This window comes from Loxodonta africana, chromosome X (assembly GCF_030014295.1).
Source record: "Loxodonta africana isolate mLoxAfr1 chromosome X, mLoxAfr1.hap2, whole genome shotgun sequence".
Classification (NCBI taxonomy): Eukaryota; Metazoa; Chordata; class Mammalia; order Proboscidea; family Elephantidae; genus Loxodonta; species Loxodonta africana.
Window position 1 is genome coordinate 120,408,991 of NC_087369.1, and position 13,775 is coordinate 120,422,765.

Consider the following 13,775-nt stretch of genomic DNA (forward strand, 5'->3'; position numbering starts at 1 on the left):
TGTGTTATACATAAGAATCGCCTGGGGATCTTGTTAAAGTATAGATTCTGATTCAGTACATCTAGGGTGGAAATGCAAATTCTCAGCAGGCCTTCAAGACAGAATGAACCAGTCCGAAGCCCTGATGTGAACTAATGCCATACGGATAAATTACAAAGTATGCTGGGGCAGAAGCTGCACGCAGTGAACACAGTGGTTCTGACTCCTCTCCAATGGCACTGCAAGTAAGCCCTGTAACCGACTCAACAGCTAATGAAGGGAGTTATGTTCGTCACACAGTAGCCCTGCAGAGGAACTTAACATGTAGTGACCTTGGGTTCCAATCTGGAGAGTAAGAATGTAGACACACGCTCAGGAAGGAGATGTTATCCTGAACCGAAATTACCTGTTTACTTGTCTGTCTCCCTATAAGCTCCCCAGGGTCTAAGATCAAGTGTTTCATTTTTGTATCCCCAACAAGTAGCACAGTGTCTGGCACATTCTAAGTGCGCAAAAATGCTAGTGGATTGACTGCTAGCGAATGAATAAATGACTGGTTTAATGAAAATATAAAGAATAGTGTAAGTGACATACCAAAATTTAATAGAGAAATGCCCATAGAAACATGTACTTATCACATTATAGCACCTGCCACTTTATGTTATGATTGTTTAGCAAGCATTCGTTTCTCGAATGAATGAATTCATTAATGACAGAAATGAAAAGAAAAGGTAGGAAATACATCAAGATATTACTATCCTAGGAATGGAGAATGTTCCATCGCAGCCTGTAGCAGCATTTATCACTCCATATTGTAAATCCCCTGCTGACCTCCTTGATTCCCTCACTGGAATGTGCATTCGTGGAGATAGAGACTGTCTTTTTCATCTCTCTAACACCAGAGCAAAGAAAAGTGCCTCAATAAAGAGTAGGCACCTAACAAATATTGAGGATGTTAGGTGAATGAATGAATCAATCATTCCTGCTCTTCTATAGATTTCACGGTACCTAAGTATTCTTTTTTTAAGTATTCTACCCAGTCCACGTTCAGGGGCCTCTGGTATGGAAGGAATGGAGAAGAACTGTAATTTTCCCCATGCAGGACTTTGTGGCAGATACAGGTTAAATGACCTGATAAGTTTTCCACTGTGAGTGGGCCCCCCCTTTCTGAATGGGTTCTTCTCCAGGACTCCATATTGGAAATACACATTTAACTCCACCACATTGTAGCGTGTGCTGTCTTGGCCCCAACTCACTCTACGCACTAGATCTGTGTGATTTTGTTAAATAAGGAGGGTATCTGGCTTTGTGAGTCAGGGACAGGATCAGAACTGAAACTCTGAATGGCTATTCTAAATAATTGAAGCAATACTTTATTTCATTGTGCCCATAGGTGAATCTCAGAACACCGAAACCTTAGGAAAACCATGCAGACATAGTCATATATCTCGTGCCCCCTCCAAGTATTCCACAGACACCATGGCTTTCATTTCTCTAGTGTCTTGAATTGGACTGCATAAATGATCATCAAGCCCTTAGGATTCAACCTTTTGTCCAGCTCCACAACCATCAGCACTCTCAGCAAATGAACCTACAGCCTTGGCATATTTCACCTTCATTGTTTAAATGGCCAATATGAACAGTCAAACCTTGCCACTTTGTAGGTCTTATCTATACAGAGCCAGCCTAAATTCCTCTTCGGTTATAAGATAAGTGCCTAGGGAGACACACTCATGTGTACAGGCCATTACAACAGCGATTCTCCAATTGTTATCTAGTAAAGATATCCACCATTTGTGGGGTGCCTATGAGTCAGACCCTTTACATTACACAATGTCGTATTCCTTGGAACAAACTTGCGTGGTAGCTGTGCCCACTTTATAGATGAGGAAAACAGAGACTCAGAGATGGTCCATAGCAGCAGGTGAAACCCGTATTCAAAATCATGGTCTATCTGATTCCATCACACGGTGCTACCTCTGCCTCTCCAGCAGTCTATGTTCTATTTCCTAGTGGTATTCACTGACGTTAACAATTACAATTGTGCCTACCTAGCACAATACTGGGGCCCTGGTGGCACAGTGGTTAAGAAATTGGCTGCTAACCAAAAGGTCGTCAGTTCAAATCCACTAGCCACTCCTTGGAAACCCCATGGGGCAGTTTTACTCTGTCCTCTAAGGTCACTATGACTTTCAGTATTCTTATTTATAAATTTATGGGTTGAAAATATTGGTGATTTTGTTGCTGGCAGAATATTATCAGTTTCTCATTAAAAGCACTGCTGTTTGGTCCTATAAATTCTGGTAGGAATTAATTTTCAGGGACCAGGAATAGCAACTGACGTAAGTGGTCTTAAAAACTCTTTGCCCTATGAAATTAATGTCAATACTAGGAGGCCATTTCACATGCCCAGGTATATCAGGCTAAACTATTCCTAAGGCAGGAAGGCGGACCTAAAGCACACTCACCAGGGAGCGTACAGCCCTATGAGAGAGAGTCCTTCCTCTTTTGCTGACCTGCTCTGTGACTCTGAATAAGACACTCAGCAACTCTGAACTTCAGTTTCATCATCTACTGAAGAGCAATCTATCAAGACACCTGATGGCGAGAATCAACCGCAACAATGGTCTTAAGGATGTAGACGTGCCCTGCAGGTGTGCAGTGTCCCTTTTTTTAGTGGCCTGGATGAGGACATACGCTTCCCAGTGCATCAAATTTCCAACCAAAGAGGAACTTAAGCAATTCAAGGAAAAGTGAAATTAATTTAAGAACTTTTATTCACAGCCTTCCACGCAGCCACCTACCTGCCATCATCCACATAACCACCCTACTATCCTGAAATATTTCAACATCCAGCAAACATTTGACTTCATAGTGTTTTAAAAAACTTATGCTTCCATTTGAAAACACTCATTCCTAGTAAAAGTAAACAAAACGAAAAACACCCAAACCCACTGCCGTCGAGTCGATTTCAACTCATAGCGACCCTATAGGACAGAGTAGAACTGCCCCATAGAATTTCCAAGGAGCGCCTGGCGGATTCGAACTGCCGACGCTTTGGTTAGCAGCCGTAGCACTTAACCACTACGCCACCAGGGTTTCTAAAAGTAAACAGCGCTAACTCAAATGCATAATTAATTCCTGAAATTTTCATTAGTGAGTTTCAACCTCTGTCAAGTGTTATCCCCAGAACTGCTAATAAAAGGCAAAGTGTTTTTGTTTTGTTTTTTGTTTGCTTGATTGTTTTTTGGCTTGCCTCCCCTTAACCAGCCCATTCATAATCTGGGCAGGATGCTAGAAAACATTGGTATGACCAAAGAAGAAGCAAAAGGGGACTTTAGGAGGCTGAATCACTCCCCCTCTGGGAAACCAGTCCCTGACCATTGGAGGGTTTCAGCCATTTTCAACACTACTTGACCCTTTATAAGTTACTGTGACAGACACACTGGTACCACTGACTGGCAAGCATGCCATATTTACAACCAAACCCGTTGCTGTAGAGTTGATTCTGACTCATGGTGACTCCACATGTTTCAGAATAGACCTGTTACTCCATGGGCTTTTCAATGGCTGTAATCTTATGGAAGTAGATTGCCAGACCTTTCTTCCATGGCACCTTTGGGTGGATTAGAACCATCAACCGTTTGGTTAGCAGTTGAGTGCAAACTGTTTGCACCACCCAGGGACCTATATTTGCAACACAAAAAACTCATTGTCATCCAGTCAATTCCAACTCATAGTGACCTTATAGGACAGAGTAGAACTGCCCCATAAGGTTTCCAAGGCTGTAAATCTTCATGGAAGCAGATTGTCATAGTGACCTTACAGGACAGAATAGAACTGCCCCATAAGGTTTCCAAGGCTGTAAATCTTCACGGAAGCATATTGTCACATCTTTCTCCTGTGGAGTGGAGGGTGGGTTTGAACCACAGAACTTTCAGTTAGCAACTGAGTGCTTAACCACTGCACCACCAGAGCTCCTTATATCTGCAACAGGTAGGGCAAATATGCATTACGCCAGGATAATATACAGGGCTTCTAAGGGCTCAGACCCCCTTGGGCTCCCACTCCCAATGCCCACCCCTGCAAAGGCCCAATATGTTGGGTTACCCTTTGTCCCGAGAAGCACTGGTGGCAAACTCTGACCTTGGAAGTGGGCTTAGGCAGAGATGTTCTCCCCACACCTGCCAGGGGTTGTGCCAGCATGAAGGTGTATGGTGTCCAGAGAGCAGCTCAGGAAGGAAGCCCAGGAAAGACCTCGCAGAGCCACTTAGGTATACTCACCTCAGGCAGAGGCACACCGTTGATGATCAGGTCTGGCTGCTGGGGGCCCTGGCTGTTGAAAGAGTGATGGTAGATGTGGTTAGCGCTGGTATTGCGGGTATTCTGGTTCTCCACATTCAGAAAAGTGCTCTCAGAGCGGCGGCAGCCCAGGGGCAGTGTTTGCTGGTGGTAGTCGAAATAGTTGAGGGACGAGGTCAGGGAGGAGCAACTGACAACATTCATCTTGTCTGTCTCCTCCACATCCCGGGGTACCAGACGAATGTCATTCTTACTGATTTTTTTCTTCTTGCTTGATTTCTTTTGATGCCCATAGGAGTACTCAGCGATTCTATGTGACAGAAAAGGCAACATGAATCGCTAACGCCCTCCCAAACCATGCACTGATTAATAAGTATTAAGCACCCCAGAGAGTTGCACCCCATCTCTGCTCCAGCTCCTTATTCTGGTGCGTTACATCATCGGGTTTCTCCCTGTGCTTTTTACATGCGAAAACAAGCTGAGGACCATAAAGTTTTCATATTAAATATACACTAACCTCCCCCCTCCAAAAAAAAAAACACCTAAAAGTTTCTATACTTTGGAATTTCTCATTGTGAGTGGACAGATAGCAAGGGTGAAGGGATGGGGAAAGTTGAGCCTATGGGAGAAAAAGCACAAAAATGCTCAAAACTGGAACATCCCTGGAACCCAAAGGAACTCTTGGGTGAAATAAGAAGCAAGTCCCAATTTAACAGAACAGGAGATGGGGGAAATTAAAAAGACACCACTTGCCAGTTCCCCCAGGCTTTCGCCATGTGGCAAACACCCTCAATCAGCTTCCTCTATGAGTGACCTGATCAAGTTTGGATTGGGGTAGATCAGACCCAGTCTTCTGGCATCATCTCAGCTCTTCTCCTCCACACCCTCCTTCTCCCTGCCCTAACCCTGCTCCCTTCTACTCCCCACCCACCCCCCTCCTTCCTTAGAGAAATCTGATAGCCAAACCCATTTGAATGAGGGGAAATGCCTTTTTACCTCTTTCCCCTTAGGCTCACTTTCTCCTCTGCCTTTTTGTCTTGCTCCTCGCTAATGGGAGAAACCGAGATGCAATGCAGACACTTGCTGTTTTGTCCTTTTATAAAACAGCCGAGGAGACAAGTGATGGTTAAACAATTACTGCAAAGGAATTTAAAGGTTAGTGCATTCAGCATCCTTCTCCATTCAGGTGTACCTACAAGCAGCTGTGCTGCAACTGAAACATAAAGAGCTCAATTTAATTAACACTGACACAGACCCAATAACGTGCACCAAAGACAGCAAGCATTAAGCGACTTGTCAAAAGAAATACATTAAAATGTAGCCAGATTCTCAAAGTCATTTATTACTTTACACATAATGATTCAGCTTATTGTTTGGAAATTAAATTTCTGGGCAATAATCCGCAAAACAATAGGGTTAACAAGGAAAAGACTGCCTGTATTCTCGCTTGACAAAGCTAATTGTCTGAATACAGAAAGGAAGCCCAATCCAAGCAGCTACTGCAGATCATCACGCAAGTCTCATAAATGAATGCATTTGGGGAAGAGGCTCTGCAGAGGCTAAGAACCAGAAACCTCTGTCTAATCACATGGAAAGACAAGCCCCTGAACTTTAGGTTTCCAAAAAGTCTGAGCAGATGGGGAAACTGCATGTAGACAGAGAAAAATTCTTGCTCTGTCTCTGGGATATACCTACAGCTTAGCAACTGAGTTCCCCTCACCCTTTCCCTCTGTGCCCAGGCTGACCTGCAGTGATGGCAAGCTGATGCTACTGGAGCTGGGAAGCACATAAAATCCCAAAGACCCTAAGACTGGGGTTGCTTTTTTCCCCTTGATCTGTTTACAGAATCAACGGGAAGTTCTAATCATTTTGTTTACCCAGGATGGGTAAGTTTGGCAATGCCCAGTCCAATTTTTCAGCTGAGGCATTCATTGTGTAGCCCTTCCTGTATTGGCCAATTATTTAATTAAATTGTACTTCATTAATCCCAAACCATCACAGCGAACAGAGCGCTTTACGAAATACACATTTGGTTCAAGTTGGAGGGCACTAAGATTTGCTTCCTCCCCCCACCCCAATTCAAACACTCTCCTCTGTTTAATGATCTCTCTGGCAAGCTCTCGGAAAGAGCTCTCACTTCCAGTCACACATTACGAAGAGGTGGCAAAGCCTTCGATATCTTTATTTTAGGAGGACTTCTTTTTCATCAAGGAAAGGGTCTTAGGCATTTACTCTATGCTGAGGAAATGGCTTAAAAAGAGTGCTCTCCATCATTATCTCCATATAAATAAAATTTCATAGACCCCACATTTTTCCCCTGTAAAAATTACCACTGGCAGTCACAGGTTTCAAAGGTAAGAGCAATATTAATTTCCATTTCTCCCATCTGAAATGACTCGGTACTGAAGGAAAGAAAAAGTCACGGCCATTTCACTAGTAACAGGATTAAAGCATTTATGAGGCATTGCAGCTGCTCTTTTATGGCACCTGATTGATATTCATGTGTGGTTAGCATTTGTCTACTAACTTGTGTAACACAGAGAATAGTAAAAGGGAAACAATAATTGCATGACTCTTACATATTCAGGGGGCTCTGATTCACAGAAGTGTGCCTTTCAGATGGTGTCAAATACAAATCGGACCTACAGGAACATATTTTGAGTGATTAACATGCAAGCACAGATGGCACAAAAGACACATTGGATGTGTAGGTGTGTTGAAAACACACACACACCTTGGTTGGAAATAGCAGCATCATTCATTTTCAGCAAACTAAAGAAACAACTTTTTTTTTTCAACCATTTCGATGAGACACTGCTGGAAAAAAAATTACATGTATATCCTAAATCAGATTCTAGAAATGCTTAGACTTATTTATTCCACCCAGTTGTAAGGAAGAGCTTCAACAAGACCCTCTAATGTGGGTCTCAGGAAATCTTTTTTTAATACTAGGTAGCAGTCGAGTTTCCACATTTCTGCATTCTCTGCCTCTCTCTTACACACACAGTCTGCACACACTTCAAGTGAACTGTAACGTAACAGCCCATAGTGACATCCACTGGTAGGGACCAGATCATAATGCCACAGTAAGGTCCCTTATTAGAAAAAGCATCATCAACTCCAGAAGATTTTAACTCAAACATCTGGATGCAAAGTCCTATCCCTTACTGGGATGTTTGGTCACCACACCACCAACCAATCAGATATTTGGGAAACATACAGACGCCTGGTAAAATTGCACTTTAATAGTCGGATCTTTGGGGACTAAATACAAAGCAAGCCAAGAATAAAGTCAAAAATACTAATCACCTGCTTCCCCACACATTCCTGATCTCTTTCCCCTACTCCATTTCCCATCTTAGACCCCCACTCCCGGGCTCTTTCTGGAGTTCCTCTCTGCAACTGGACAGGACAAGCTGCCAGCACTCCCTCTCCTTTCAGTATCTGTCCACAAACACTGGTGGGATCTGAAATCAAATTGTGATGCTTGCTGATATTGCTGAAAACATGAATCTCAATCCCTCTCTCTCTCTCTCTCACTCGTTCACTCACTTTTTTCTGCCATAACTTCATGAAAACTGCTATGCAAATTTTAAAATTGTAATCGTTTTTCTGCTCATCATCATATGCCAGAATCCATTGGAACAGTAAATGATTGTCTTCCAGCAAATTGTCAGATCAAAAGAATTGCTCCACTTGGACTACCACAAACTTCCCCATCCCCCTCCCAAAAGAAGCACAGTAAGTATGCTGCATGCATTTAAGTAGAAAACAAAAACACTGGGATTTTCGCACGGAGACAGAGATACATACATCTGATTCATCCAAGACAAAGAAGGAAAGAAAGAAAAGTTGGCTTTACCTGCAGTTGTAGGTCCGGATCTCTTTGTTTTCTCTCTTGCACTTGATCGCCACGAAGATCATAGTGACAAAGAGGATGCCTGCAATGGAGCCCAGGGCGATGATGAAAATCAGGGACAAGTTCATCGAGCCCATTGACTCTTGGGCATCGAGAGCAGGGGACAGGTAGATTAGGACGAGCGCAGAGGCGGAAAGAGAGGTCTTGCCGTGGTCGTGAGCGACAACAATAAGTTCGTAGGAAGCCTTGGAGCTCTCGCTGAAGGTGCGGGTGGTTCTGACTTCGCCGTTAACGTGGTCTATTTCAAAGAATCCGCGGTCGCCCTCGGTCATGTCGTAGGTGACTCGGCCATTCTCGCCCTCGTCGTAGTCATCTGCCTTGACGACGGTCACCAGGTAGCCTATGCCGGAGTTTCGGGGGATGTAGACCTCGGCTGTGCCATTGATCAGGGGCGGGGCCGTGATGACCGGGGTATTGTCGTTGACGTCGAGAATGATGACCCGCACCGTGGCATTGCTCTGCAGCGAGGGCAGGCCGCCGTCCTTGGCCAGCACCTTGAATTCGAACGCTTTGGTCTGCTCGTGGTTGAAAGAGCGCAGAGCGTAGATGTCGCCCGAGTTGGGATTGATGGAGACATAGGTGAATACTGGCATGTCCCGCACCTGCGACGGCACAATCTGATAGGAGACACTGCCATTGAGACCCAAATCGGGGTCGCGGGCCGACACAGATAGGAGATAGGCGCCGGGAGTGTTGTTCTCCTGCACAATGACCTGGTAGTAGGGCTTGGAGAAGTGCGGGTGATTGTCGTTCTCGTCCGTGATGCGCACGGTGAAGGACTTGGCACTCTGTAGCGTGGGCACGCCGCCGTCGCGCGCCTGGATCGTCAGGTTGTACTGGTCGTGCTGCTCGCGATCCAGCCTTCCGTCCACTAGGATAGTGGAGAAGCTTTCGTACTCTTGCAGCCTGAAGGGCACATTGCCCAGCAAACGGCACTGCACTCGCCCGTTGAGTCCAGAGTCTCGATCAGACACCCGCACCAGTGCAATCACGTAGCCTGGGGGGGCGCTCTCGCTCACCTCCACCAGCTCGCTGTTGACCGACAGCAGGTTGATGACGGGCGGGTTGTCGTTGGTGTCCAGAATGCTGACGGTGACTTTGCAGTGTGCCGGGATGGAGTTGGGTCCCAGGTCCCTGGCCTGCACGTCCAGCTCATACACGTGGCCCTCTTCGTAGTCTAGGGCGCCGGTGACCGTGACGAGGCCGCTGTGCGGGTCGATCTGGAAGAGCTCGCGCGTGTGGTCGTTGGCGTAGCCGTAGAAGGAATAGACCACCTGGCCGTTAGTGCCCTCATCTGGGTCACTGGCGTTGAGGCGAATGACTGGCGTGTTGGGAGGCGAGTTTTCTGGTACGCTCACCGCATAGGTGGACTCGCCAAACACCGGGTTGTTGTCATTGGAGTCGGTCACCTTAATGCTGAGGCCCACGGTGCCCAGGTGAGGCGGGTCGCCACCGTCGAGCGCAGTGATGCGAAAGCTGTAGTGAGACTGCGTCTCGCGGTCCAAGCTCTTCTCCACCACGAGTTCGGCAAATCGCGAACCGTCGCCGCGGGTCTTGATCTCCAGGCCAAAGAGCTCGTTGGGCGTGAGCTCGTACGTTTGCACTCCGAAGCTGCCCGAGTCAGGGTCGTAGGCGCTGTCCAGCGGGATGCGTGTGCCGGGGCTAGCTGCCTCTGAGATTTCCAACTCGATTTGTGCCGCCGGGAAACTGGGCGCATTGTCGTTCAGGTCCTTGATCTCCACTTTAATCACGCAGATCTCCATAGAGCTGGACATGACCTCGAGCGAGATGATGCACTTGGGGCTCTGGCGGCACAGCAAGTCACGGTCGATCTTCTGCTTGGTGACCAGCAGGCCTGAGCTGGGGTTGATGTCCACCAGGTGCGGAGCCGAGTTGGACACCACACGGAAGGCAGAGGCCTGCCGTGAGTCCAGTGCGAAGCCTGCCTCACGCGCGTCCTTGGCCACGTTGGCGATCACCGTCCCGGCGCGCTGCTCCTCCTCTACCGAGTACTTGAGGTTAATGAGGGCGGCCGCCTGCGTCCACAGTACCGCCAACAGCAGCAACACCGGCAGCAGGAGAGACTCCATGGCTGCGCGGGGCTCTGCCTGGCCTCGCCTCTCCACACCCCTCCGAGACCGACGCCGCCGGCGCTCCAGCTTCCCGCCTGCTCGGGCCGCCTGTTGCGCGCGTCCCGGGGCCCCGGAGGCCGCGGGAGGAGTCCCGCCCAGGGCGGCCCGGCGGCGCGGGGGAGATACCCGCGCCGGCTCCAACGCTGAGGTGGCGGCAGGCTCGGCGGGGGCTCGGGGGGAGCCCGGGGGCTCCGGGGGGCCGAGGGAGCGCAGCGCGGCCCCGAGCCCCCTCCCTCCAGCCCGGCTACTCAGTTTTCCCCCTTCAAAGTTAGCCGGGCGCGACTGGTCGCAGCGGGGCAGGGCTGCGGATCGGGCGGCGTCTGCGCTGTCCAGGCGAAGCGCGGCGGAGTCCGCACCGCACTTGGGGCGAAGGCGGAGAGGGTGGTGAGGGCGCAGCCTCTCAGACACTGCCCGGCCCGCCGCGGCGCACTGGCACAGGGTCTGGCGAGCGCGTTGTCTGTGCACCTGGCATGCGCAAGGACCTCCCCCCAGTACTCCCGACTCACTGCGGAGAGAGGACCCGCCTGTAACGCGCCCTCCGGGGTCCAGGGGGGCCACGCTGGTCTCTCCGAGTCCTGTTGGGAAGGAGGAGGGTCGCAGGCGGGAGCCTGAGTTGCCGGCGAGCCCCGCGGGCGCCCGTGGATCCCGCTGAGCGGGATGGCGGTCCTGGGGCCGGTAGAGGGGGGGGAGGGGATAGAGGCTGCCGAGGCAAGAGCGCGCTCCCTCGCGCTGAGGTTAGCTTTCAGGGGCTTTAGGGGCACGTCTGTCCAGGATCCGAGGTGGGCAAGAAGTCCCCCCGACAGGGCAGTTGAGGGGCTGCGGGCGTTTGCGTCTCGGAAATCAGTTACTAACGCAGCCCGAACCTCCACGTCAAGTTTGTGAAAACCGGGCGATGACAATTTGTGGAAGAAAATCAAAGTCCTAGTCTTTCCAAGGGCCCGAGGGGCGGGGAATGGGGAAGAGGGGAGGGGGAAGCGACTACAGTACCGGCCAGGAGAGGTGGGGCCGCCGCGGGTACCAGGGGCTTCTCCTCCTCCCTTGGTCTGGGCTGGGGTGTCGCTCCGAGGGCAGCCTCCGCCGCCACCGCCGCGGGAAGAAGCCCTCTTAGTTCAGTCGCCTGTCGCCGGGTCCCCCTCAGCAGCTGCCGCGGTCGGCGGTTATGTCGCCGCCAAAGTTTACTTGCGGGAGCGTCTTGATTCCATCCTCCCGGAAAAGGCGCTGGCCGCGCTGCGCTGGGCTCCCTCCCTCCCGGGCGCTCGCGCACTCGGGAGGTCTGTCTCGCTCTGTCTTGGGCTGTGTGTGAATGTGTGAGAGGGAGAGTGTGTGATGTGTGGAGTGTGAGTGTGGAGTGTGAGCGAGCAGGGGGCGATGGGTTTGGGGTGGGAGGTTTCGGATCTCGTATGAATCCGCTCAGCCGGAATGCCTCGGCGAGCAACACGCCAGGGGCCCGCGCGGGCTACGGATGAGGGCGCCCGTGCCACCCGAGCAAGCCGGGCATGGTGCGCTGAGGCTGTGCTGCCGTCTGCGCCCGCTCGTCAGTCTCCCCCCTGCGCCCGCTGCCGCCGCTGCCGCCGCTACTGCTGCTGCTGCTCCTCCTGATGCCGCAAACTACTGGCGGTGGAGTCTGGAGAGAGCTGGAGAGAGCCTGAGCTGCCGAGCCCGGCTACGCCAGGCGCTGGCCAATCAGCGCGCCGCCCAGCGGGCTCCGGGCTTGGGGCGGGGCCAAGGCGGGGGGCGGGGCTCGGTGGGGCGGGGCCAGCCCGAAACTTACACACCAGCAGGGCCGAGTGGTACCCCGGCCCGCCGCGGAGCCGCAGCCGGCGTGAGGCGAGGCCGGGCTTGCGGGCCAGATGGGGCACGAGGAACCGCGAGGTGGGGGGCAAGGGGGTGTGCTGACGTTGAGACTCAGCCTGCCTGGGAACTGCGCGCCTCTCGGGTTTGCAGAGATGGCAGTAAAGATGAGGATCAGATTCTCGGCGTGTTTATCTCCCTCACAAATCTTCATATCTTGAATGTAGTATTCATATTCGCTCGCTCGTTCGCTCGCTCTTTGTCTCTTCGCCCTGGGTTACACTGTCTGTTTGTCTGTCTCCCTCTCTTCTTGGGTAGTTGAAGGAAGAGAAAGAGAAAGCACCCCTGAGGTGGTCAATCGTCCAGCTCTGGGCTGGTACGTCTTCAGCTGAGATCCGCGGCGGCCATCCTCCCGGACAGTCATCCCCACCCCTCTTCCCTGGGCAGACGCCACACTTTACCCACCCCTCGCGCCCCCCGTACCAAGCAGAGTCCCTGGCCCGGTTCGATTCGCTTTTGGCTGTTCAGTGGAGCAGGGACTGAGCCGCGGAGGGGGCTGGACCCATTTCGTTGCCCCTCACCCCACCCTGTTGGAGAATTTAGCTCCCTATAAATAAACTACCTTTAAGAGGAACCGGTGGAGCGGACGCCACCGCGCCGCGCCGCCCCGAGCCACAGCAGGAGAGCCCAAGCCCGGCGGGAGCTGCGGGGCAGGCGCGCGGTCTGTGTAGGTTGCCGGCAGCTGGAAGCCGGCGCCGGTGTGCGGGGCTTCCCAACCTTCCCATGGGGCCTCGGTCCCAGGGGTCTGCCAGCTCTGCTCCGCGCCGGTGGCGGCGGCAACGTGTGCCAGCGCTGGGAAGCGGGAGGCCGGTGTGGCCAGGGCCGACATCAAGCTCGGCCTGCCTTCCGGATTGAAGGCGCCCTGGGAACAGAGGGGAACTCCTCCCCACCCCGTCTGAGGCTCTTAATTAAGGTCACCCGGCGGGAAGAATCAAAAGCACCCCGCTGAACAAGTTTTTTCTTTTCTTTTCTTTTCTTTTCTTTTCTTTTCCACCATAGATTGGGGGTGGGGAAAGCAGTTCTGAATTCACAATTCTTGGAAGACTAAACCTCTCCTCTGAGTGAGTGGCCTCCGATATTTGTGAGTCTTGGATGAGCAAACTCATAATTACTCCAGCGGCATTGCCCCAAGCCTGTGGTCTTAAAATGAGACTTAGTTTGGCCCTTTAAAAGACATTAAACAAGAAAAGGGGGAAAATAAAAAGACATTTGGACTCATAATGGGTTTTTCAAAATTGCCATCTTCTTACAGACAGCAACCCATGTGTTCTTTAAAAATATCTCTCCTCCCAAGAGGAGCTAGCTTAGCAGCCCTTACCTTGGCGGGTGGCGGGGTGGGGGGGAGACAGCTTCCTCCTACAGAAAGGAATTATTTCGGGTGTGAGGTTTCGTTCGACCCCCAGAATGTGGCAGGGGAAGACAAGGGGAGAGCGCAGGGGCTTAATCCGATCCCTGCATAGGGGTCGTTTTCACTCTTTTGCACTAGGATGCAATTCAGCCCAGAACATCAGGGGGAAAGTGAGGCATCTGCAATGAGTAGCATTTAATTTTGGACCCTAAGAACTGCTGGAGGACCGCAGAGTTGGGGCTCT

General features: G+C 51.0%; 1 protein-coding gene across 3 annotated transcripts in view; it reads right to left on the minus strand.

Moving 5' to 3' along the window:
- The window catches only part of PCDH19 (protocadherin 19), a 113,690-nt gene extending 103,311 nt beyond the window's left edge, over nt 1–10,379 (minus strand). For 2 of the 3 annotated variants that reach the window (XM_023538880.2, XM_003420019.4), the window contains exons 1-2: nt 8,144–10,379; nt 4,264–4,591 (exon numbers count right to left, since the gene is read on the minus strand). In XM_023538880.2, coding sequence (XP_023394648.1) covers nt 4,264–4,591; nt 8,144–10,290 — 2,475 coding nt within the window. In that variant the 5' untranslated portion in view covers nt 10,291–10,379. Of the gene's footprint in view, nt 1–4,263; nt 4,592–5,277; nt 5,419–8,143 lie in introns of all 3 variants that reach the window. The other variant, XM_023538882.2, reaches the window with a different exon arrangement.
- Between the last annotated feature and the right edge of the window lie 3,396 nt (nt 10,380–13,775).